This window comes from Mya arenaria, chromosome 10 (assembly GCF_026914265.1).
Source record: "Mya arenaria isolate MELC-2E11 chromosome 10, ASM2691426v1".
In the NCBI taxonomy this organism is placed as follows: Eukaryota; Metazoa; Mollusca; class Bivalvia; order Myida; family Myidae; genus Mya; species Mya arenaria.
Window position 1 is genome coordinate 53,285,045 of NC_069131.1, and position 25,680 is coordinate 53,310,724.

General features: G+C 34.1%; 1 protein-coding gene and 1 long non-coding RNA gene across 8 annotated transcripts in view; one reads left to right on the top strand and one right to left on the bottom strand.

Annotated features, from left to right (window-relative positions):
- Nucleotides 1-22,435, bottom strand: part of LOC128205481 (sodium-dependent phosphate transporter 2-like) — a 45,867-nt gene extending 23,432 nt beyond the window's left edge. Inside the window, exons 1-4 of one of the 6 annotated variants that reach the window (XM_052907143.1) lie at nt 22,266-22,435; nt 16,823-17,037; nt 6,399-6,610; nt 1,417-1,521 (exon numbers count right to left, since the gene is read on the bottom strand). In XM_052907143.1, the coding sequence (XP_052763103.1) occupies nt 1,417-1,521; nt 6,399-6,609 (316 nt within the window). In that variant the 5' untranslated portion in view covers nt 6,610; nt 16,823-17,037; nt 22,266-22,435. Of the gene's footprint in view, nt 1-1,416; nt 1,522-6,398; nt 6,611-12,360; nt 12,577-12,606; nt 13,111-16,822; nt 17,038-22,083; nt 22,154-22,265 lie in introns of those variants that run through there. The other 5 variants (XM_052907144.1, XM_052907145.1, XM_052907147.1 and 2 more) reach the window with 5 other exon arrangements.
- LOC128205482 (uncharacterized) lies at nt 9,073-25,420 on the top strand. Of its 2 annotated transcripts, XR_008256257.1 has the most exons (3): nt 9,073-9,367; nt 11,225-11,344; nt 24,735-25,420. It is a non-coding gene; the product is annotated as an uncharacterized LOC128205482 (long non-coding RNA). The 2 variants fall into 2 exon arrangements; XR_008256256.1 differs by lacking the exon at nt 11,225-11,344.
- The last annotated feature ends 260 nt before the right edge of the window (nt 25,421-25,680 follow it).

Consider the following 25,680-nt stretch of genomic DNA (forward strand, 5'->3'; position numbering starts at 1 on the left):
ATACCTCCTGCCTCTGCAGACAGCTTTTCCAAGCAATTTTCCAGGCAATTTACGTAACACGTAATGTAAATGGCAGCATACAGAAGTATTCTGACGTATGAACTATGCCTCTGGTCGTCAAGAGGCAGTGTTAATTATCATGAATATATTTATAATAATAAATAGCTGTTTTTGTATGCAAACAATTAAAATAATAGTTTTCTCTGCAAACAAACATTTCAAATAAAAACTACCTTGCATAATTTTTGAGAAAAACATCAACAGAAAATGAGTGTTTACTAAATTATTAAATCTAATTACATGCAGATATATTTGAGAATTTTAATTGGCCAGTTATAACTAATACAGAAGAATTTTGAATGCATCGATACAAGAAATATTATTTTATACCGTGTAAAAGAAATCAGATTTTGCATTGAAATTGGGTTAGCCAATGACGGTGTATTCTAAGGCACTTGGATGACCTGAAGTAAAACTTCCCTGATTAAGAAGGTCTTGTTCGCTTAGCCCGTTCATAATCATTCAGAATGTGTCAGCTAATCGGGGTGTATTCTAAGGCAGTTGGATGACCTGAAGTAAAGCTTTAATGACTAAGAAGGGCTCGTAAGCTAAGCCCATTCTTAATCATTAGGATTTTACTTCATGTCATTGAAGAGTGGAAAGTGCACTTGCCTCTCACCAAGGTGTCCCCAGGGTAAAATACCCTGCCTGGGCGCATGTGAGTTTGGTTGGTGTTCACCAAGCCAGAGTTGTTTTTCACAGTTGTTTTTCACAGATTTCTCCATTTCCCCATCGACCCAAGACCACACTTAGCAGAACATCATGCCAACGAGAGTGACTTTTTTGTATTATAAGTTAATATAACTTTCTTAACAAATGTTGTAAAATAAATAATGTTTAAACTAACATCAATCAGCAGGAATGTTTATCATGTGAGTTACCGAAGAGAGCTGCCAGGTTGCCCGTTATGGTCTTTGGTTCATCATTCTATTAACACCATTATGAAAATGACTTTGAACTATTTTCAAGTCCAATTTATTCCCACATATGGGAGGTTCAGGATCTGTATATACTTACCGGAAAGGGCTGCTAGATTGCCATTAAGGTCTCTGTTTCATTATTCCATTAATGTGTTTATTTAAAGACAACAACATTATGAAAAGGCCTTTAAACTTATTACCCAGACCAGTTCATTTTGAAGTGTGGGGGGTTCAGGATCTGTTAATTACCAGAAAGGGCTGCAAGGTTGCCCATCATGAACTCCAGTTCATCATTTGATAAATATGTATACAGCAAACACCACTATGCAATATTACTCCACCCTATTTCTCAACTCTAGTTCATTCCTATGTGTGTGTTTGTGTGTGTGTGTGTGTGTGGGGGGGGGGGGGGGGGGGTTCAGGATCTGTTACTTACCAGAAAGGGCTGCCAGGTTGCCCATCATGAACTCTGGTTCTGTGCCATTAGGGAACAGGTCCACGGATATGATACCCTTCCGTATAGTGTCCGACACCTTCGCACCTACAAAAAGGAAGAGACAAAAATATTACCCTTGCACACAGAGTAATCAATATTCATATACTTTTAAAAATGCGAAAAAAAAACATGGACAGTATGGGGCAATGTGGTCGGTGCGTACTGTTTAATAAAATAAACCATAAGTCTGGTTCGTCCAAAAATAACACAATTTGTCACCTTACCTGCATAGGTGCTAACCAGACCCAGGGTTCTCAATAAGTTTCGGTTGAACCGTCTCAAATAGTAAAGTAACCGACCAGCTTCTACTTTTTCTACTGAAAATTCATTTAGTTTTCCAAATTTGAACCGGCCCTATTGCCATTTGAACCGTCCATTTTGGCCGGCAGCCGGTTCTTATTGAGAACACTGCAGACCATCTTTAAAAAAAGTTTGGAGTTTGATGCCTGATGCGGAAAAAATACTGTTATATAATGTTTATATTTGTACTTGTTTCAAGTCAACCTTAAAATTACATAAACCTATAGGTTGTCAAGTTTGTTGTTGCTGGGGCTTTTTAATTGGAGGGGTGGGACTGGGTGGTATTTAGAAATATCTCAATTTCAATGACTAAAATAGCCTATGCTTGCATTTTCTGTACAGAACACTTAATGGGTAGACTAGAAATATCAATGATGAATGATGAATATCAATATCAACATCCATCAAGCAACATTAAACACAATGTTGAAAAGAAATCTTTGATATTGTTCTTATTTTGGGGGAGTGTTTTGTGTTGATGTTTACCATTTTTTCTCCAGGTTAAACCCGGTTAATGAACGACAGACAACATGTTACACATAGATTACTTAGATATCACATTAATGTATAACTTATTTATATACAATAATCAGACATAACATGATGTTTCAGATTTTTATAGCCTGAAGGATTATCAGGTAGATGTACGATATAAATTTATGACGTCTGCATGAACTCTATAAACATATCTTTTTATTCTTGTACAACAGGACAATACTGGGGCCAAAAGAAATAAATGGTTTGGTTACGGTAACATCCTTTTAAAAAAACAGGTAGGGTAGCTTTATGTAAGAATGTTATCATGATCATTGGAGGATGGTGTTGTAAAGTAATAGCAAATAAAAGCTTTAAAGGTTAAAAACTTCATATTAAAACACACAATAAAAAAAATATATGATTTTTTTTTTTACAAACTGACTTAAAATGGTAGGGTCAGCACCGGTTGGGTAACCTGAAGCAAATATATATTAAGTGGCGGGGCCCTTTTAATGGGGAAAAATAACATCAATTAAGCAAAAAGGGGGGAAAAAACTAAGATACTGTTCATATAATGTTCAACTTGTTTTCAAACCTTTCATTTATGAACAGCACTTTATTGCTACATTTGCTAAATGTCGAGAGGTCGATGCTTCTCAAAAAAAAAAAAAATCTTTAAAAGGGGATTTTATTTTTTTTTTGAGGTGGGAATGGGGTCTAAATTTAGGCCCCAAAAAGAATCTAAAAACACTGTTGGAGGTAAATATAAAACCAAATTTTACTATGACTTCATAGCAATTTTGTTAAGTTGTTTCTTGAATAACATAATGCCTAAGTTATAAAAATCTTCTCTATTCATACTTAACATTTTTTAACTGTTTTACTAGAAGCAATTATTTTATATTTATGATGGTTGGATTACCTTAAATAATTCTCCACCACTATATAATATGAGCAATATATATGAATAATTCAGGAGCATGCCATAAAATGGCAACATTTTGCCTCATTTTCTATTATATGCTCAGGATAAGAAGAAATTGTTTACAAAAACTGATAAATCTGCATTTCTCATTTGTAATATTAAACAATAACTGGCACTTTTTCAAATGATAAACCTAAAAAAAATATTAAACGAGAATAAAGAATTGATTATAAAAAATTGATTAGCAATTTAAATGCTCCCTGCACTGGTGAAATGCTTTGCGGGCTCAGTCGAATTCAGGATTGTGTATATACATGTAGCTGTGCTTGTTGTATTTTTATTTTAAGCACTGGGAAAAGTATTTAACTTAAATCACTGAATTCGACTGAGCCCGCAAAGCATTTCACCAGTGCAGGGCTAATGCGGGCTTGACAGTAAAAGCGCTTATTTTGATTTCTTTTTTATTTACAGGAAGGGTTTACTATAAATCGCTAGTTTATCCTACATTACAATATATATGAATATAAAAAATATGGGAGAGATCTAAAAAAAAAAAATACCATGGCTTGGTTCTAGACATATTCTGCGACCTGTTTTGACTAGAAAGAAGGTCCATCAATCAACATAAGAGGAAAATATAGTTAATCAATTCTTCTTAGATCAATTTGAAATAAATGGTGAGTCTTCACTGATTGAACACCTGTGAAAATATTTCGATCAACAACATATCAACAGAAATATTCCATAACAATGCCGGAATTTGAGTGCCAGTCTCTATTGGAGAATTTCAGGCAATAACTGGAAATTTCCAGTCAAATGTAGATATTTCATTACTTATCTGTTATTCACCAGATATTTTCAATCTCACTCTCAAACGTGTTTAAGGATGCACAATATCAATTATTTATTGCTAGGCGGTTTGGCAACATCAGCCGAAATTGATTTTTCTTTCAGAGATAGCTGCCAAACTATTGATACGCTTAAAACCACTTCATATGTTTTTTACCAAATGCACTTTCTTTTGATGTTTGTTATAAAAAACAGATAAACAATGTTTTTCAGTAACAAAGTCTGGGTTTAAAGCTGCAAGTGCTCTCACAGATTGTAACTTTTGACATTTTTATTTGTCACAGAATTTACTGATTTTGGCATCAATGCCTTCTTTTCAGTCATATAAGATAACTCATAAAAGAGCAGGTCTCAATCGTTTGGTAAAATGCTTAAAACTTAAAACTTGAGCCATAAAACATCAGTTTTAAAAACGTATATATATATTGCAATAAATCAATCATGACAGATAATATTTCATACAGATATCTGAATGTGATGAAGTCAATGATTTCCGAGTACAATTATCAAAAAAACTTTACATCACATAATTTATTAGGATGTTGAAAATGAACCAGTACATTTTAAAAGACTTTCTAAAAAAAAAGATATATATATATACTTTTGATTGGGATTTTTTTCCGAAGATTGGGAAAAATATCTTATATTTTGCTTTGGGAATGGGTCCGAAAGTTGGACCCGTGGATACTATAGAAAAAGCCCTGTACATGAATATTAAACACACACACACTTAAAAAAACAACACATTTTGTTTTTACCAACTCAGGGTTCGAATTTAGACTCGCATACTCGCAAAATGCGAGCGACATTTACAAATTGCGAGTGACTTTTATTCAAGCTCGCAAAATTCTGCGAGTGGCTTTTTCTAGACCACAAAATGTTAAAAGGAAAGTAGAATAAACATGAACTTAACTCCGCTTCAAAAATAGAACAGATACGGAAAAGGCCGAGTTTTATCTCGAATCTTTCCTAGACGCTCCGAGGCGCGTATTATACAAAGTGAATACAAATGATGTAATCACCTAGCTCAATCATTGGCTAAATTTAGCGCTTTCGCGCACTATATGTAAACCCCATCATCCTTTGAATATATTTTCGCCCAACTGTCAAAATGAATAGACTTCGTCGATCGATATATTTCATGGTCCAAAGTATCCACGCTACATTTACTGTTGCTTTTTTTATTTCAAATTTATAATGTTATTGATTTTAATACTTACAGACTTAATGAAATCTGTAGCGTGCTTGTCGAATGGGTATTAATTAAATTACCCGATGGCGAGGGTAAATATACAAAGTGAACAATGTCAAATTATTGGACAGCTTTGTTATCAAAAAGCTGCCAGCATCAGATGAGTCTTTCCGTACTCCCCAAATAGAATAAGCCATCAACAAGTTCTAGTAGTCGAGTCACTCAAGATTGATACTTTTTAATATTCATAATATGTCTTAGGTGTAAGTTTCTACTTTAATTAGACAATATTATAAGGGAATAAAGCAAATAATAAAAGTTGATTTTTCATTTTGCGAGTTGCCTCAAAATGCACTCGCAAAATTTTGCGAGTGCTCCTCAAAGTTTAAATCGATCCCTGCAACTGACTATAAAAATGGTAGGGTTGGCACCTATTTCGTTGGTAGGGCCAGGTAACCCGCATCAAACGTATTGTTTTAGGCCTAACAGCTGATTATTGTTAATCCTGAAAAACAGCTGGGAACTGTGTGTGAATATTGGGAATTCTCGCCAAAAATAGGGTAAAGGGGCCAAGACCCCTTTTGAATTTTCTCCATACCATTTTCAATTTTTTCTTTTTTTCAGTAAATAATCTAATTCTTGAAAAATTGTCCAGGCCTGGAGGACCCCTTTTAAAAAATTCCATACCATTTTCAAATTAATTTGTTTATTCATTAAATAATCTTGAAAAATTGTCCAGTATTAGGAAACCTGTAAATACAAGGTTTTGGTATTTTCAAGCCAATCATATTGTGACCTCTGCGTGGGGGTACTTTATCAAAGAGCAAATCCAGCATCAATTCAGTGAATTGTTCATAATGAGATACATTTGAAATGTTTATTTGAAGGCGAAATCTTAATTTGTTTTCTGACACTCATTTATCATTTCACAAAATTTTCTCCGTAAATTGATGTATTATGGTTAAAAGCATAAATCAGCAGTCAACGCTTTAAGAAAAATGAGATTCTCGGCAGTTTACCAAACAATTGAGATCTATTGTGAATTATCTTACAGGACTAAATTGAAGGCGTTGATGCCAAAATCAGCGGTTCAGAATCAAACAATAAACGAAAGGTCAATACTGACAGTCTGGGAGAGTAAAGCTTTAAAGTTGGCTCAAGGTTTTCAGTAAATCTTACCTATCAAAACTGCTCCAAGGATTTCAAAAATCGACCCGAGTATACACGCTTGCTTCAAGGTCAAAACCTTGGCTCCAACTGAGGATCCGAACGAGTTTGCCACATCGTTCGCACCGATTCCGAACGCCAACACAAACGCAACGATGAACCCTACAATCACGATCCATAACCAGTCCGGATTATACAGTGTCCACTGTTCCGCAGAAAACATCCTGAAATTAAACAGACATGATAGTAAGTAATCTGTGTGTTGTCAAAATTATCGAAGGCCAGAAAAAGAGAGTTTCACGTCCGTTTTTTCCAGTCAAATAAGGCGTATAACTTTGGAAGTATTTAGGTAGAAGTCATGGGCCTGGCTATAATTATGCATACTGGCTCTGTATACCAAGTTTTTTCCAAATATTTTGAACGTTTTTTAAGTTAAGGTCAAGGTTAAAGTTTTTCCACAACAACGCTGATGACAATGCAGACACCAGGCTATAACAATTGAACAATTTCTTGATTTTGAAAAGAACAAACAAGCTCAAAACTAGTTCCCACAGCACGATGTGTTGCCTATCAGGGGTGCACACCAGTTTTCTGATAAAGATGACCTTGACCTTTACCAAACTGATCCCCAAATCAATATTGGTCATCTTTTGACCATGACCAATGAGCATACCAAGTTTGAAGACTGAACAAGTCTTTCAAAAGTTATTGAAGCCAACAACACAAGACAAAGTCATCCACATGTCTGATTTGTTGTATTTTTTCGGTGCTGTAGACAATTTCGAAATATTGCTGATATTTAATTAAACAATTCTTATTTTTTATGCCTTCCTATATAATATTCTCCTGCAAACCAACAAATTGCTGACAATATCACAAGCTAAAAGCCGAAAAATGCACTTTTCTATAAATCGTCACCACCTCCAACGAAATGGCACTATTGAATGACAAAACATCTCTGATTGTCAGGATTCCAATGATGTAATTTGCATCCAGTGTCAAGAGTGTTTTTTTTCGGGAATTTTACTGTCGTTTACAGACTGTTTTGTTTCCCTAAGCCTTGAGTTTTTTTCCGTAGAATCCATTATCCCAATTTTTTTCCCCTTCACAGAGAGATAAGGATTACAAAATGATGCAATTTGAAGATTCAAGATTTTTTCAGTCAACTGGGTATGATGGGAAAGAAGTCCTTTTAAAGATCTAAATATTTATGTGAAAAATCAAATTTCATTTCGCACAGCAAATTATGCAATTTTCTAAATTGTACAAACTACCGTATATGAACTATTAAATAAATAATAAATGGTCCACTGAATGCATGGCTTCAATATATAAATACACAAACTTTGATATTTTAATCATGACCGTCATTGTGTACAATCGGGTATCGTCTTTTGACTGTCTTTGTCTACAGTAGGGTATGGTTTTTCAGTAAATACATGACATCAGCAGGTGACCTACCAGGGCGGCCATTATAGGACTGCTTTTCATCAATCTTTAACGCCTTTTTTGAAGTTTACGTTAAGGTATGCATTTTTCATGTCACAGAATCGATAAAACAGACCTGTGAAAAGACCCTGGCGTGACTAGCTATTAGGGCATGCGCGTCAAATAGGACATCTACGGTAATTTGTTCCCATTGTTTATAAGTAAGTCACAAGTCAGTATGTGTGTACAGTATGTTCTAAATGTGTCACATATCATACCATGAGACCATCAACAGCCAAGTACCTGTCACTTATAGACGGTTGTAGGTAGTAGTTGTAGGTAGCAAAAAATATGCATACAGGCTTATTTCTGAATTAACAATCTCGGGCAAATATGAACACAGTGAAAGGTGTTTTGTTACTCACAATATAGAAATAGAAGGTGTTACATGCAAAGAGGTTGTCACGGTGCCAGGACTCTATATTAGGGTCAGTTATGACCAAAACTAGGTCCAGACCCAAAAAACATGTGACCTGGCGCCCCTTATTGGACGGTACTGCGAAAGGTATCATGCTACTTTTCGACAGACATGCATTATTTGGTTCCCGGCTTCATACCTCAAACAGAAGTGTCCAGGAACCAGTTTTAAACGGAAGTGCACGGCCAAATGAAATAGAGCTTTTGTCCGCTATTCATAAGTACGTGAGTCAAGTAGCGCCCCAAGGTGGCTGATTGATAATGTAAAATATGTTCTTTGAATGTAACTCCACAATATTTAACAGTGCATTGTTAAATAAACACAATGGTTACACATGAATTGTTTTTAGGTAATGCCTTTGTCTTATTACACTATTGTTCCATGAAAAACTTATTCAGATCGGCTTCTTTCAACAAAACATGAGCAAGTACCTTTAAGGAAATAATTTTACATACCTACTTATGAAAGATCTTGAAATTGTGAAAACAGCTGGTGCAAAAAAGCCTTGTCAAATTCTAAATAAAATGTCCTAAATAAAGCTTTGTTTTATTATAATACCGAGCTTTTCCATTATACAAATATGAATGCAAAGCCTATTTTAAAGTTAAATTTGAACATTATTTAAAGCAAAATTAAATTATTTTTTTTTAAATTTCATATTTATCAGTTCAGTGCAACCAAAAATGGCGTGTTCACATTTACTCCTTAAGCTTAAATTCGTGCATGAAAACAGGGTATTAGATTACAAGTGAAATATATAATCACAGGTATACAGGAAGTGACAGCATAAGTATTAATAGTCATGTTTTGAAAACCAATTGTTAAAGTCATAAACTCTGAAATTATAAGGTTTTAACAGTGAAGCAGAATGGCTAACTTGAGGGATTATTTACAAAAAAAAACGAAATAGGAACTATATTTTAAGCCTAATTGTTACACATAAATTTGGTCAAAGTGTAAGCTCATTTACGGGAAACACAATAAAAGATGTCTATACGAAGATATCCAGTAAATTAGGGGAACATCCTCCATGTACGAAGAAGTGCAGTCAAACGCACAAGAACGTCATTAGATGGTAAGTTTGCATCTTTCAAAAACAAATGTTCACTGTTGCATATTTTAAGAATATTTTAGTCTTCAGAAGAAAACTGTCAACAAATAAAGTGTTAGTTACTGCACCCGAAACCCAAGTTATTTAACCCTTTGCATGCTGGGTAAATTGTCGTCTGCTCAAAAATGTTGTCTGGTTTATTCTAAATTTCTTTCAATTTACTTAAAACTTTGGGGATATATTGACTGAGTTACTCGGCGTCTGGTCTGGTTCCAAGCTGTTTGCAAAGCCTTTAAAATCGCCATCAGCAGCCTAAGGGTTAAAATATACACGAGCGCTGCAGCGCGAGCATATATACTTTCAATCACGAGGATAGAGGGTGATGCAACTGTTTGGTACCCTGTTGTCAAGGACAACGTTCAATAACTTAAATAGTGTGCGGTATAAGAGATTTACACTGCAATATCGTAACGCTTACGCTACGCTATGCATTGTGTTTTCATGTTTGGCGTAACGTCTAAGGTAAAAGACCTCCGGAGACCATTCTTTGGTAAATAAACATCAATAAACATATAAACAATTTAATAAACCTTGCCATACGTAATGAGTTTGAATGTATATATTTGTATAAATTCATTTTATGTTTATAATACAGGAACATATATGTTTCTGACATTTGACTGTTTACATAAAGTGTCTTTGTAATTATTGGTATCGATAAATCGTGCTATTTATCAAGACTTAAAATGAATGTTAACGACAAGGTAAAATGAGAAGGAAACAATGCTCATTAATATTTAAGAATAACCTTATAATGTGACATCATACTTCATTCATAATAACAGGCTCGTGGTGACTGATTTAGTGACGAAAAATGATGTTGCAACTTCTCGATGGACATTCCAAAACTGGACATTTTGCCCATGTTGTGTGATGATTGTGGATACATGCTTTAACAAAAGTTTTTAAGATAAATGTTTTTTGGAAGAGACATTTGTTGGCTTTGTAATAATGATTAGTTTTATTTATTTATCGTAATGTGTTCTTTAAAAAAATAGCCTTAATTAAAGTTATGTGGAAAACAGGCATTTTTGGAGTTGGAACCCTTGTCTATATATAAGGGGACACATGTTTCTTGGGCCTGGACCTAGTTTTGGTCACAACTGACCCCAATACAGAGTCCTGGCACCGTTACAACCCCCTTTGGTTACACGAGTCTTGTGATAAAACATGGAAATAATTGTTTTGTGTTTGAAACTTTTCCCCTAGGACAACACATTCATTATTTATATTGTTTTCAAAATTATTTTTAAAAATTCAGTGTTCCCACTCATTTTTGAAAATCAAAATTCAAGGCTTTTTCAAGGACCTTATGAAGACTTTAAAGCATCCAAATTTAAAAAATCCCAGTCTGTGAACCAAGGTAGATATCAATCAAATATAGCCAATAAGTGGTCAAATGAAATTAACAGGACTGTGCTAATTAAATAGCATTAGTCAACCAATTTTTTTTTCAAAAAAAAAATGATGAAAAAAATTAATAAAATTTTAATTTTTTCACTGCATTTCCAAAGAAGAAAAAAAGTTTAAGCAACTGTGGAAGAACATATTAATAATTGAGAACATTCAAATAATACTTTTTCTTGTTATATTGCCAGTGTGTTTTTTTACAGCAGTTTGGGAATTTGACTGGGGGCCTGGTTGAAAAAAAGTGTCCTTTTAACTGGAATTAAAAGAGTTCTCAACAGGGATATCAATGCTTAACTGTTATTTTTTCCAGTCAGAATCGAAAATAACTATCATTTAATAGGTACAAGCCCTACCAACTTGTCTCTGGTAACCTGCGTACAAAGTTTTATCAAAATATCTTTGTGGCCAAAGGTTAAAGGTTTCAACCAAAATGATGACATCGGCCTGGCGCCTGACCATACAGTGACATTCATTTCTTTGAAGAAAAGACAAGCTTAAAACTGCATTTCCGCCTAAAGGAAATTGAAAAAGGTAAATCAATATTTTACTTAATTTATTCATCGTGTTCCCAGCAGCTGTGATTTGTTTTTATAAACAATTAATTATTTTTCTTGGTGCAATTTACTGCCTTCTAAAGGCTGTTTGCTTGCTAAAAATATTTCATTATCCCCCATCCCCCTAAAAAATCATATTAGTCCAATTCAATAAAAACAGATGATGTACTGTATCAATAAAAACAACAATTTTATTTCTTGAAAAAGAAACAGAATCTTGATAAGACTAGCTCTAAATCTACAGCATAATGTATGCAAAAAACAAAACACAAAAACACATTTATATTTGCTATTATGCACCAGTCAATTGTAACCACGGCCGCCCCCCCCCCCCCCCCCCAGGTCCGGGGAATAGCGGGAACTTTGACTTTCGGTCAAGCCAAGCCCGGGTAAGATCTCCGCCCTGTGGGGACGAACAGCTGGTAAAATCACCGTCAAATTCCCCCGCACTCCATGGACCATAGCTAAGGCCCATTCCCCGCTATTTTTGGCGCAGAACCAAACCACCGCATTCACCCAGCACTGCGGGGTAATTCCTTGAAGGTAAAAACACGGCCCATTTCCCCGGCTATCCCCGGTATACCCCCGGACCTGGTGGGCCATGGTTACAATTGACTGGTGCATTATATTAGCTGTTTTGGCATGATTTTGTAGTTTTCCCAAAGTAAAATTATTTTTTTGGAAAGCACAGGTTGTGTAAATAATAATAAAAAAAACTGACAATGTCTCATAGAGTTGATTTATTTCTTAATATATCTATAAAATAATACTTCACCAAAATAAGAGTTCTTGAGGATCTTTATTCTAAATTTCACTTAAATATTCACAAAAATCATAAATATTTTTAACTTTTAAGTACTGATATTTAAAATTTAGCACTCAGTTCCACAGTTGTAGGAATTTGAATTATTCACATTTCACAAAATAATGACAATTTTTGTGTGTATTTATAGAATTATATAACTTTATTTTAAGTACATTATTTTTTAATACCTTTCTTTCGATAATATCCAGATGTTTTCATAAAATATCCATTCTTATTTAACAACAAACAAAGCACATAATTATAACTAAACCATCAATTTTAATTAATTAATATTAATTGTTAAGTGACGTATAAAAATATTTAAGTATTTTTTAACAACGATCTCTTCAACACCAAAGTTTTATTTTAAATTTTACAAAATATATACTTCATGAAATTATATAAATCATTATTGTACAATGTATTCCACTTACAACTTAACACTAAGTGTATATATTACTCATGTATTTATGTATTGGAAAATGTATGCAGTCACAAGTGAAGAAAATCATTCTAGCTTTCTCGTAGAAAGCATTTCACAGCCGCCAACAGTGAAAGGAAAACAACTCTTGTATTTTTTACAGTGAAAGAAAAACAACTCTTAGGCCATCCTTAAAAAATGTTGAACAGTTCATCAGCAGAGATGTCCCTGTCAGACACAGAAAACTTGAGTTCCTGACTCAATATTTCTTGCCAGTGACACTCATTGTTAAGGTTCTGTGCATCCCCAGGACCCCCTGATTTATTTGTCTTTTAATGCAGCCTTATCATAAGTGACGACATTCATAATTCATTCCTGTGGTCTTGTAGGCAGCATTTCACAGACGTAATCAATGAAAGAACATCACCTCTTGTAAAGCAGAAAGAACAACAACTATTGTAAAACAGCTGATCAAACAACAACACTTGGATTTTTTTACAGTAAAAGGAAAACAACTCTTAGGCCATGTTTAAAAATTGTTGAACAGTCATCAGCAGATATTTCCCTGTCACAGTCATCAAAATTAGAATTTTGGATGAACAAGCCAGAATATTTATACTATTGGTTGGCTTTGAATTTTTGACCAAGCCCTGCTATATGAAATTCAGAATATGAGCAAGCCAAGAAGACATTTTACCAGTGCAGGGCTTGCATGCTTGTGTTAATTTCGACCACTGCTGTCAGACACAAAAAACTAATGATCCTGACACAATTTTCTTGCCAGGGACCCTCATTTTTAAGGTACTGTACATCCCAGGGACCCCCTAATTAAGGCCTAAAAAAAAAATACATTTGGTTCGGGTTATCCGACCCTACCTACGGAATAGGCGCCGACCCTACCGTTTTTATAGTCAGTTTGAAAAAAAAATTGAAAAATTAAAAAAAAAAAAAAAAAAAAAAAAAAAAAAAAATCTCGTTTTTTTTTTAAATTGCTTTTTAATATTAAGTTTAAACCTTAAATGCTTATACAGAAGATAGCTTTAACACCATTCTCCAATGATGAAAATTATTTTCTTATATAAAACCTAATAAAAAAAAAAATAAAAAAAAAAGCCTACCTACCCTACCTATTTTTTTTAAGGATGTAACCCTAACCAAACAATTTTTTTTTTTAGGCCTAATGTGCAATTTTTAATGCAGCTGTATCCGTATCATCAGTGAAGAAAGTCCTTTCATGCAGTCTCGGTCTTGTAGGAATCTTTGCACAGACATAAACAGTGAAAGGAAAACAACTCTTGTTATCAGTGAAAGCAAAACAACTCTTGAACATTATTAGTGGAAGAAAAACATCTCTAAGGCCATCCTTAAAAATTGTTGAACAGTTTCCCTGACGCCGAAATCTACAGTCTTTTTTTTCCCTCATTTTTATTGTACTGTGCATCCACTCCCTTATTAATGTATTTTTTCACCCTTTACCTCATGTCAAACCAAGCCATATCAGGACTGCCAGTACATGTCTTATCAGCACATTGATGATCAGTAGCAAATAGATAATAAGCGCCTTGAAGTACCCCTACTGCATAGGACATTATTAGAGAATATTGGAAATTGACCCCTATGCATAAACATCATGGAAAAATTACCAGAGCTTCCCCAATCAATAAGACCATGAAGTCCCTGGACCACAAGCTGAAAAGTCCAATGAAAAGCCCAGTGTGTCGCCAATAGCCCAACTATTTCACCAAAAATGTCCCTAGCTCGATCTGTTAATTTTTCACTGCTCCTCGAGGTTGCAAAACATTTCTTGTCTTGTTTACGTTAGATTAGAGCCGATGGTCAGTGGTAATCCAACAGTCAAGATATTATACCAATAAGCATTGCTGCCAAGTTTTGTTAAGACTGGAGAAGTAATGAAGACGTTAAGAAAACGAAAATGGAAGGGGCTTCACAGGTCAAATATAATCCTGATCAAATGACCGACTAAAAATACTTCAGGTCAGTGCACCACAAACAAAGATTTTTTTCAGGATGGCCTATAAAAGGCTTATAAAATATTCATTGGTTAGTTGATACAAATATATTTTAGCTCAGTTTAAAAGGTAGCTGCAAGCTGGAACTCTCTAGTCTGGGCAGATACCAGTAATGGGTCATACTTGCCAGGCCATGAGGAAGTACCCTTATTGGGGACCGAAACCACAACTGTTTGTGTAAGGGTCAGCCACCTATACCAGTAGACCACTCTCAACCCATTCATAGGTTATTCACCACCCACTCCCATTAAAGGTATTGCACAGTTCACGGACAGTTACCAGTTCTGGGGGAAAAGTGCGCAATACCCTGACCTAGTATAGAAAACTGGCGAAACAGTTATAGGCATCTGCAGAGGTGCGGGGAAGAAAATATTGGAAAAACAAAGGCTAGCAGACGATCACCAAACTAGGAAGCGCAATTATCTTACGATACTGAAGACAAAATGTCAGCTTGAAAATTGATGATTTATTTTCAACACCAGAAAAATTACAGACAGCAGACAAAGTTGACTCTGAAAGTGTGATTATCTTAAAATATTACTTTTTAGACAAAATGTTGATTTATCTACTGTAATGGCAGCGACAATAAAAATGGTACAGTTTGCACATATTTCGTATTAAAGGTCAGGTAATCTGAACCAAAAGTATTATTTCTTTAGGCCTGGTAAAAAGATCATCCTGTTTATGGTATGTAAAATGTAAACAAAAGTAAATTTGTCCTGGAATTTGTATACATCAAAACATAGAAGAGTTGTCAACATTTGAATGTTCGTTGTTATTGCTCTGGGAGGTAATACATACAGTGTTTTTTTTCCACTTTAAAGAAAATGATGGCGGGGCCCTTTGAAAAGGGGAAAATAGCATGGATTTTTCAAAAAAGGGAAAAATACTTACTTGATTAAAATAATGTTCAACTTTTTTGCAAACATTTTATTTAAACAAAACTATTGTTATATTCTTAAATGGCAACATATTGCTGAATGTTCAGAGTGTCAATGATTCAAAAAAAGTTTGTGTTCTTAAAGGGATTTTTTTTAACTAAGTACTAAGGGAGAAAATATATTAATTAACTTATTTGGATGGGGAATGGGGCTGAAGTTCGACCCAAAATAATGGCTGGAAAAAAACACTGTGTGAGTACTTCTTTAAGGCAAATTAAGAGTAAATTTTATTTATTAATTTAAATATTCAGTTACAGTAATTATGACATGTGAGCAGTGAGTCAGACCCTTTAAGATTTTATTCACAGTCTCCCAGTTCAATTCTTTGGCTTTATTTCATAATGTCAACAAATATATTGTTCGGGATTAATTATTCAATACTATAAAATCACTCTAAAAGAACGAGCGGACAACAATGACTACAAGTACAATACCTTTTAACCTCAGTTGAATACAATGAATTTTCTTTAATCAGATCTTAATACCGATCAGATCAGTCATTGAGAATCAACTTATATATTATATCCTTACGCAATTTGAAACAAAGTAGTTCATATTTATTTACATGTAGTGGACTAGCTTTGAAGTTTATGAATTATCGTGATCTTGGTACAACATTACTTTTAATAGGTATATATAGGTTGTCAGTGTATTTTTGTGTGCAATTTACTGCATTCTAAAGGTAGTTTCCCCTTGTGAAAAAAATGTCCATTTTCCCAAACAATTATATTTTTCTTCCCCAATTTGATAAATGCAGATTATGTTAATGAATAATAAAGCAATGAATTTCACGGAAAAAATAATCTTGACAAGACTAACTCTTTCACTGCATAATGTATGCATAAGAAGGTGGAAACATGTATTTATGCCATTATATTTGCTATTTTGTTCTGATTTTGTATTTTCCCAATCTGTTTTTTTTTCCCAATTTGCAAGGTATAAATATTTCCAAAATTAAATCACTGGTTGTCAACATTTAAGTCAAACGAGTGGAACATAATAATGCACTCAAATAAAAATACAACAAGACGCAAATGTAAAGGCAACTTTTTTATTTCACAATGCAATTTTGTCTTACATTTGAGCTAGTGACTTCAGTCCTTTTTTGAATGCACCCTTCTACCCTTGTGGAGACCAGAATGTGCAAAGTTGTCTCCTGCCTTTATGAAATGCTTTTAAAAGAAAATCAAATATTTATTTTGCTTTGATTAAAGAATAAAACTTTTTCATAATGGATCCCTAATAAACGGAGTCTTACTTGAAAATCAGTAGTTGGTCAGACTTCAATAAGAGATGAATTCACTTAAGCAACTTCAACGCTTTCCTTCGTATATGCCTTTCCCCCGTATTGGCTGATTCCTCCTAGTCTTTTTTTTTTCGATTTATCGTCTTTTCAGCCGTCCCTCTTTTCTCTGTCTTTTTATTCACAAGGTATTGAGTTGATTTTTCACAGCCCAGGTATCAACTCAATGACTGAAAATGATAATGTACATGTCAAAATTATATAATTTATTTTCGCTGTAACAAAACTAAAGTTTCAAATAGACTCTTGCCAAATTCAATTCCTGGGAAGCAACCAGCATTGTCGCCAATTTTTAAGAACATTTTATCAATAATATTTACTTCCCTAGTTGGACTTAATCTTAAATAAAACCTCTTCAGCTACTGGCAGATACTTTAAACTACTAGACCCCTCATTAGTGAAATATCAGTACCCACTCCTTGTCCTCAATGCTTAAGTATTGGATATAAGAAAACCGCATAATTTTCTTTAAATGATAGACAAAGAGCGAATACAGAGAGAAAAACAACAACTAATAATCACTTGTCACTAATCACCTGGTTTACTTAAATAACTCCCCATACAGTCATATTATTACAATAAGGCGTCGAGCAACAGAATGACTACTTCCAGGCTTTGTGCACCTTACTATCACAATGACCTGGAAACCCACAACTAATGAGATATATTTTTGCCCATAAAATACAACAATTATCCTTAAAAATTTACCCAATGAGATCATTGTCTGATCATAATTTTGCTATCATAATTATGTTCTATATAATAAATTAATACCTATCATTGACATAAAAGGTAATAGATATTGAAAAAAAACCTGCTTATTATTACATTAATTGTTTTTTGTTTCAATTTTATCTCTTCAAATTTTGACAAAATCCCAGATTTTCAGAATAATTTATTATAAACAATGTAAAATTAATTATTCAAGTCCACAACTCAGCATGCTTACAATGTTTTTAGAATAGAATTTAAAAAATAAACCTTCAACATTAAAATCACAATGATATTATGATAAGATATCAACCTGTCAAAATTTCATCATCTGTGCATTAGAAAATGTAAACAAAGCATGTATGACGTCATACAAATTGTAGAATATTCGGTCAGGGACACTGTGTCCCCTACTTTAGATAGCAGTAGAGCCAACATGACCCTTGCATGAGCCTTGAGGCAACAATTCTATATAAGGAGACCCCTTTTAAAGGGACTCTTTACATATCATATTAGGCACAATATCGAAAAAATTGATGTGTTGGTAGCTTGAAGTAACTTCTAAAATACAAGGGAAGTATTTATAAAAACATCTTAAGTGAATAAGTCATTTCCTAACTCAAGTAATTTTCTTAAGTTAAATATCACACTAGTCATATGATATAATAACTAAATAATTTTTAAAATATTTTTATTTATTTTATGTAATATACATATATATACTTTTATGTTAAAACACTTGGACTTTCCTTGAAACATGACAATGAAAATTTTAAGAAGTCCACGTATATATAGTATAGAAATGACTTAAGATGTTTTATAAATTATACAAACATCATCATAAGCTGAGGCCAAAAAATAGGCTACATCTCAATTGAAAGAAAACATTAAAAAAATCGCAATTTTTTCAATCACATAAAATTGTATCCCAAAATCCCATAAATTATAAAAAAAATTATACAGAATCATTGTTTATGTGTTTTTGAATGAGAGAGTCCCTTGTATTTTCCGATGTTCATGAATTTTTCTTACTCGTTATCTAACTATTGACAAGGCAGTGAAGTTTACTGCAGAATATATAATTTTTTTACCTCACATAAAATCCTACAAATATTCCCATTTGTTCATCCCCACCCCTACCCTATTGTCAAAGCGTTCAGGCCCCATTCACCCAAAGTCGCCATTTAGTTATATAACAACTTCCCTTGATAAAAAAAAATGGAAGATAATTAGTATAAATTTTAAGCATCAAAGTTGAGGACGATTCCTAAATTTTAAAAAAAAGAAGTTATTCCAACAAGATTTTGTCCTTGTATAAGATCAAATGAAAAATAGCCAAGGTTGATAACATTTCAGTGAAAAACATTTTTTCTATCACCCAAAAATACTCAAGTACATGAAGATTCCACTTGTTGTCCATTCATGCAGATCTAAGTAAAAAATGTTTTATCCAAACTATTTGTTGCACTATTTTTATCATAATAAAATTTCACGCTTTTTACCTCAAACTTAACCAGATGATGTCATGCAACTTGTTAAACCAGTTTTCATCAATCTTCAACTCAAAATGAAACGATCAAATGAGCGAAGTGTAACCGGCAACTGAAGATTATTTTTTTATGATACCAAAAAAATAGTCCCCCAAAAAAGACTCCACGATATGGAATTAAATCTAGTGACCTACAAACACAGTGGGCTATATCCATAAATTACCAACTATTTTTAAAGAGTAGATACTTGAATGATACAAATAAGTCTTGCTTACACTTAAAAAAGCAACATTGTAACAGGGCCTAAAAAAAATTCATTTGGTTTGGGTTACCCGAATCTACCTACGAAATAGGCACAACCCGACCAAAAAAATAAGAGTGTGTTTTAAAATGATGTTTTAAACTCTTAAAGCTTTATGCAGAAGTTTACTTTAACACCCAGTGATTTTTTTGGAATTATTTTTACCGCCTGTGCCTTGCAAATTGGAAAAAATAGTCGACTTTGGGAAAAATACAAAATCAGGCCAAAAAAGCTAATATAATGGCAAACATACTTTTTATGCATACATTATGCTGTGAAAGGCTAAGTCTTGTCAAGATTTTGTATATATTTCAAGAAATTCATTGTTTTTTTTATTCATAAACGTAATCTGCGTTTATCAAATTGGGAAAAAACTATAAAATTTTGGGGAAAATGGACAGTTTTTGGCAAGGGGAAACAGCCTTTAGAAGGCAGTACATTGCACCAAATTAAATCACTGACATCATTCTCTAATGATGACAAAAATGTTCTTACATAAAGCCTAATAACAAATAAAATAAAAAGCCCACCTACAGTACCTGTTTTTGACACAGTGGTCAAAAGCCCTGCACTGGTAAAATGTCTGGCGGGCTTGTTCAAATTCTAAATTTTATATATAGCAGGGCTTGTTAAAAAACTTGATGCCAAACAATAGTATAAGAATTCGGGCTTATTCATCCAAAAGTCTAATTTCAATGACTGTTGAAAAGGATGTAACCCTAACCAAACCATTTTTTTAGCCCAGTCATGGAGCCATAGAACAATTTAAATAGAGACTGGAGTGTTGGTTTGACAAATATCACTCTGGCATATTTGACCTGAAAAAGGCACTGGTTGCTGCTATTGAGAGCACAAAGTTTACTGCTCTTGAGAGCATAAGTTATCTTTTCAGGTAGCCCTATCTTTGATTTACTTTCTCTTCACCTCGCTCAAGTTTAAAACAATGGTGCCTACATTTGGTAAAGGCATATTGGTCGAACCCTATTTGACACACTTCAACTGATAACCAAGTTTTTGGCAGTCACGTCTCTATCTTGTACAATTTAGAATGAACACGAGTGAAACAACGTAAAATCATATGTGAGACAAATGTCGGGGACAAACATGTATAAAATGTAACAGACTGGAATACAAACAGTGAACTTTATATCAACTGCACTCTTTGTAAGTTATACGATTTAAATCTGAAGAAATTTGCATACCAGTTGGGCTGAATAAATCTATAGCATTTGTTCCAGGATTGACAAGTATAGACATGATATTTTTTTCTAAAAATAGCAATCCATGACCATTGGAAGTAGCTCATTAAGACCATTACAAAATATTTAGATTATTTTAGGTGTCTTAACAGTGATTTTTTTTAGAATTATTTTTTCCGCCTTGCAAATTGGGAAAAAAAGTAGACTTTCAGGCCAAAACAGATAATATTATGGCAAATGTACATGTTTTCAATTTTTAATGCAAACATTACACTGTGAAACAGTTAGTATTGTCAAGATTTTGTTTATTTTTCAAGAAATTCATCGCTTTTTATTCATTAACGTAGTCTGGAGTTAAAATCATTTTAAAGTCATCGTTTAAAATGCAACAATTTGGAAAGCTTTGATGTTTTATTTACCTATGTTAAATCCTTCATAATGATTCTCTAGTAGCGGAACTAGTTCTGATGTTATATAACGGGCAGTTGCTACCTAAAAAGCAGACGCACAAGTCAGCCATTCAGATCTTTTTGGCACAAGTGGCCCAAGGACGCAGCTTTGGCAGAACTCTGCTAGCTGTTGATTTAATATTTATTTAGATGTTGTTCATTTTTTATCATTACTAGCCTGATCATGCAGTCATATTTAATCCTAACCTTTCGGCCAAGATTTTCACTTGCCATGTGCTTCTGGCAATGAGGGTTTTTAAGATGACTGCTGGAGTAAAAAGAACCTACCAGATAATGATTTTTATTGAATTGGCTGTTCTACTTCTAGACAAATACATGTTCATCAATTTCTAAAGTTTATTATTCAATACTTTACTTTTGGAATTTGGAAAACATGTAGGGGTTTGATACACCGAATGCTGAACAATTTCGGGTAATTTCACAAACTTCCGCTGACGTAATATGGTTATGTTCTACATGCCACAGCTAACAGTGTCAGTAAACAAATACATGTATCAAGTAGAGTACATTGGTCCTTATTAATTAATTTAAGCCAAGGCCATTAAATTGGCATAGATGGTGCTAAAATTTCCAGCATAAATAATTTATATTTTATCTTGGCCATTTCAGGAAGGACTTACCCATCTTTTATTCCAATCATTGTAAAAAGTGTTAAAATTGCTGCACTCAATTAACATGACTATATTGATCAATATATAAAGTCAATTTGATAGATTCTAATTTGTGACTTCTGATTTAGATGTCATTCTTTGGGACTGCCAAAATATCATGAAATCGGTCAAAAATTTGCATCATTAAATTTACCCGATGCAATGCATGTCCACGCTAATTTTCTAGCAAACTGACAGCTTATTACTACTTACGAGTTGAAAGGATGGTCTTAGAAATGTCATTTACATGCATTCAATGATTCATGTGTTAGTTCATCAATAATGAGTTAGAAAAATACTCAGATATCTTCAGTGATTGTGATGATGGCATTGATGCTTCAAATTGATCACTGGCTTTGAGGAAAATAAGGATTTCAGCTAAATCATACAGATACCTGAACTTTACGAAACAAAGAACAAAACAGCTTAACAAACTTCCGTCTTTCTTTAGTTTTTACCGGGTTTTATATTTCCCGCTAATTGACGTCATAGTATGTACATTGCCATTGGAATCGATTTTCGAACACATGCCTTCCTGACAAATAAGGAACTCAGTTCAAACAGGGTAGTTTCTTACCTTAATGTTATCTTTTTAAACGCTTGAATGAAAAATTGACTAATTCAATAAATCCGGTCAATTGCTCAACCAGATTTTCTAGTTTTTCCTCAAAATAAACACCCATTCTCTACCGGTAAACATCGGGTGTTCGACATTTTTCAAGAGTAAGTATGTCCTTGTGATCAATGTTATCAAGCGCTTTTTTAACGGGCGATACTATTTCCCGGTCTCTCCTCGTAAATTCCGGTCTCATCCGGTCTCATAATTCCCGGTTCATAGCTAATGGCCCCATGCAACGGATTGTGTTGCCGATGTTTGTTACACTAATTGTCAATCTTATTTGTTTTTATATGTAACAAAATGGAATAAATTATATAAACTTTATGTCTTAATTTATGCAATTTGTTATAGGTCTAAACTATTTATGCAATTCGTGTTAAAGGTGTAGAGAAAGATGGGATGGCAATAAAATGCTCAGGTTTTTTTTCATAAAAAATACAGGACGGCTAGAGTATGAAGTAACTAAGAATTGAAACTTTTAAATTATATTATGTCAAAGTTGGTTTATTGTTCTTCTTTTTTGCCCCCCCCCCCCCCCAACATTATAGTTTTAAGCATTAATGATAATGAATAACAATTGAAAAATTCCATGTTTGCATATCCGACTCATATCGATACGATACGTTATACAATGTTCATAGCATGTAAACAAGTAAATCAATGAATGGAGAATGTAAGTACACAAACACATTTTCTGGAGCTAATAGTCAGTGCAATGTTATAACATCCTTTTATAGTAAGTATGCTTGTGCTAAGACATTAAAGCTACTAGATGAAGAGTGCTTATTTGAAGTTGTGCCATTCTTAAGTAATCAACACATTACGTCTCCATTTTTCGTTTATAATGTTTGTGCTTTTCGCTTACATTGAATAAATTTGAATACTTTTGTCATTATTACACCAACTTTAGCAGAATATATTTTATCTGTCAACTTGAAGTTTGCAATAAATCTCTAGCTGTTTAAGAAATATGATGCCGATTATTTATTTATTTTTATTTTTGAATTTGGTTATATGTTATTATCGTATTATTTCTAAACTTTATTAGAGCCTTTGCATAACAATCATTTATTCTATAAAATTGCCTTTATAATAAACAACAATATTTTTATGTCTTAATCAACTGTACTTTTGTAATCCTATTACCCCCCGCGGTCATTCACACCTTCTCGATCACGCCCGATAGTTACTAAAACATTTGGAAAACAGAGACCGGAGGAGACCGGAACCGGGACCGGGAAATAGCATCGCCCTTTTTTAACTACTGGAAAGAAACTTAGGCTACAATACACTAATATTCATAAGCTTATAATTACCGTAGATCAATGAGCCTAGCTCTTCACCTTTTTGTCCTGTCCGGTTTCGATAATCGATTCAAAATCAACCACTAATTTTGAGACTTTATTTATCAACTGAGTATCCAAATCTAAACGGGTACCAGATGTTTCGCCACCTTACCAATTAGTATATACATGTACTTTATTTTATAGTGCAAAATGGGAAGCTGTTTCATCAACATATTTTTTCCAAGTTTGTCAACCTTATCATACTTAGCAAATACATCAAACTGTAATGTCCTATAATGTATCTGATCAGGTGTAATCAAACACTATTTTAGGAAGAAAGTAAAAATTCAGTAGACCATTTTACTGATGATTAAACCTGGTAATGGGTATTTGACAAGCTGAAGTCCGAGTTTTACAACTCAAAACATTTTCTTTACATCAATCGGAACTCCTCGGCTAGTATCAAGATATGGCCTATCTCGAAGCTTGCCGGAGATGGCCGAGTTGTTACGATTGTCTTTACATGTGACAAATATGACTGTGCATAAAATATTGTTATTAATAAAAAGTAAATGGTGCTGAATATATAAAACTCATGATTTTTTTTTCTTTTAATGTCAAATTATGAAATTCTTGAACATAATTATTATACATGTATAATATAAAACTATGTCTCCATGTCCCAGTGGTTAAGCGTCGGCCTACGGAGCGGGAGGTCGTGGGTTCGATCCCTGGCCGCGTCATACCGAAATACGTTAACAATTGGTACAAGTAGCTCTCTTGCCAGGCGCTCGGCATTTAAAGGGTAGTGCTTGGAAAAGTGTTGTACTCAGTACTGGTTTACCCCAGGAAAGTTGTACCCCGTGTATCGGTGCTTTACACCGAGCACGGGGTCTCTTCGAAAAGAGCTAGGGTATCGCACCCGGACTTCCTTGTATCCATAAACTCTATCTTCAGCGTGCTGTCCCTTCAGCTAAAAAAAATCAAACTTGACCCCGTCGGAAATAAGTGCTTGCACTTTCACGGGTTATCCTTGACCGCAAGGTCTAAAGAAGTACATACAATGAACAATAACTGCGCATTATGCGTAAGTCTCTGAGTTGATATTTATATGGTACATTTTATATTGTGCTTGTACCAGGTTGTAGGTTGACATTTCCTTCATCACTCGTTCGACGATGTTTGTAGCGGTCTAAAAGACGCGTTCCCTAACGGCCTCTGTCACCTTTTTCGCGGCGCCGGGATCGGCCGGATGGACATGATCGACGATGCTTGAAGAGACCAAATCGCCGAACTGCTTGACTCTTGCGTGGCAGGTCATCTTCTTGCTTCTTATACTACACATCCAGTCTGTGCGAGCTCTCTTGTTAGGCGTATCCGGCACTACTGACGACCTTTCGGCAAACTTGCCGGATGCCACCCTTGCTCTATGACATCGAACGTCACCGGTACATTGGCGGGAACCTCTTTGTCTAGGGGCTTGTCCGGTTACCAGTGGAATATCGGGTCGATTGAAGCTCCTGTAAGTTATTATTTTAGAAAACGTACGCATTTGGATTGGAGGACATAATTGGTGACAAAATTAAGATTGAACATTGCTTTTAACAATCTGGAATAATTCAGTTGACCATCATGGTATGCCAACTAGAGGAACAGTGCGCAAATGGTCTGGCCGTACAGGCGAAAAAAACTACTCATTGTATTCAGTGCTCCAAATAATCTTACTTTTTGTAATTGAATGCATGAATATCAAAAGATGCCGCTTTTGTAAATAATTGTTCCAATGTTGTACATATTAAAAACTATATGCTTTTATTACCAAGTCACCACCTCATTGTTATGATTTGGTATGTTATGTATGTTTGTTATTCATGTCGGAAATTAGCTCATTGAGCTAATGTCTTGGTATCATATACTCGACTTTAAATAAAGATTCTTATTTCTAGCACACCGGATAGGCATTTCCGGTGAATTCTGCCGTGCTGGAAAACTCCATCTGGCATCCATCCATGCCAGATGAGTCACGCGCCGTGACGTAATAATTTCAATTTTTTTATAATACACTTTATGTAATCATAATTATGATA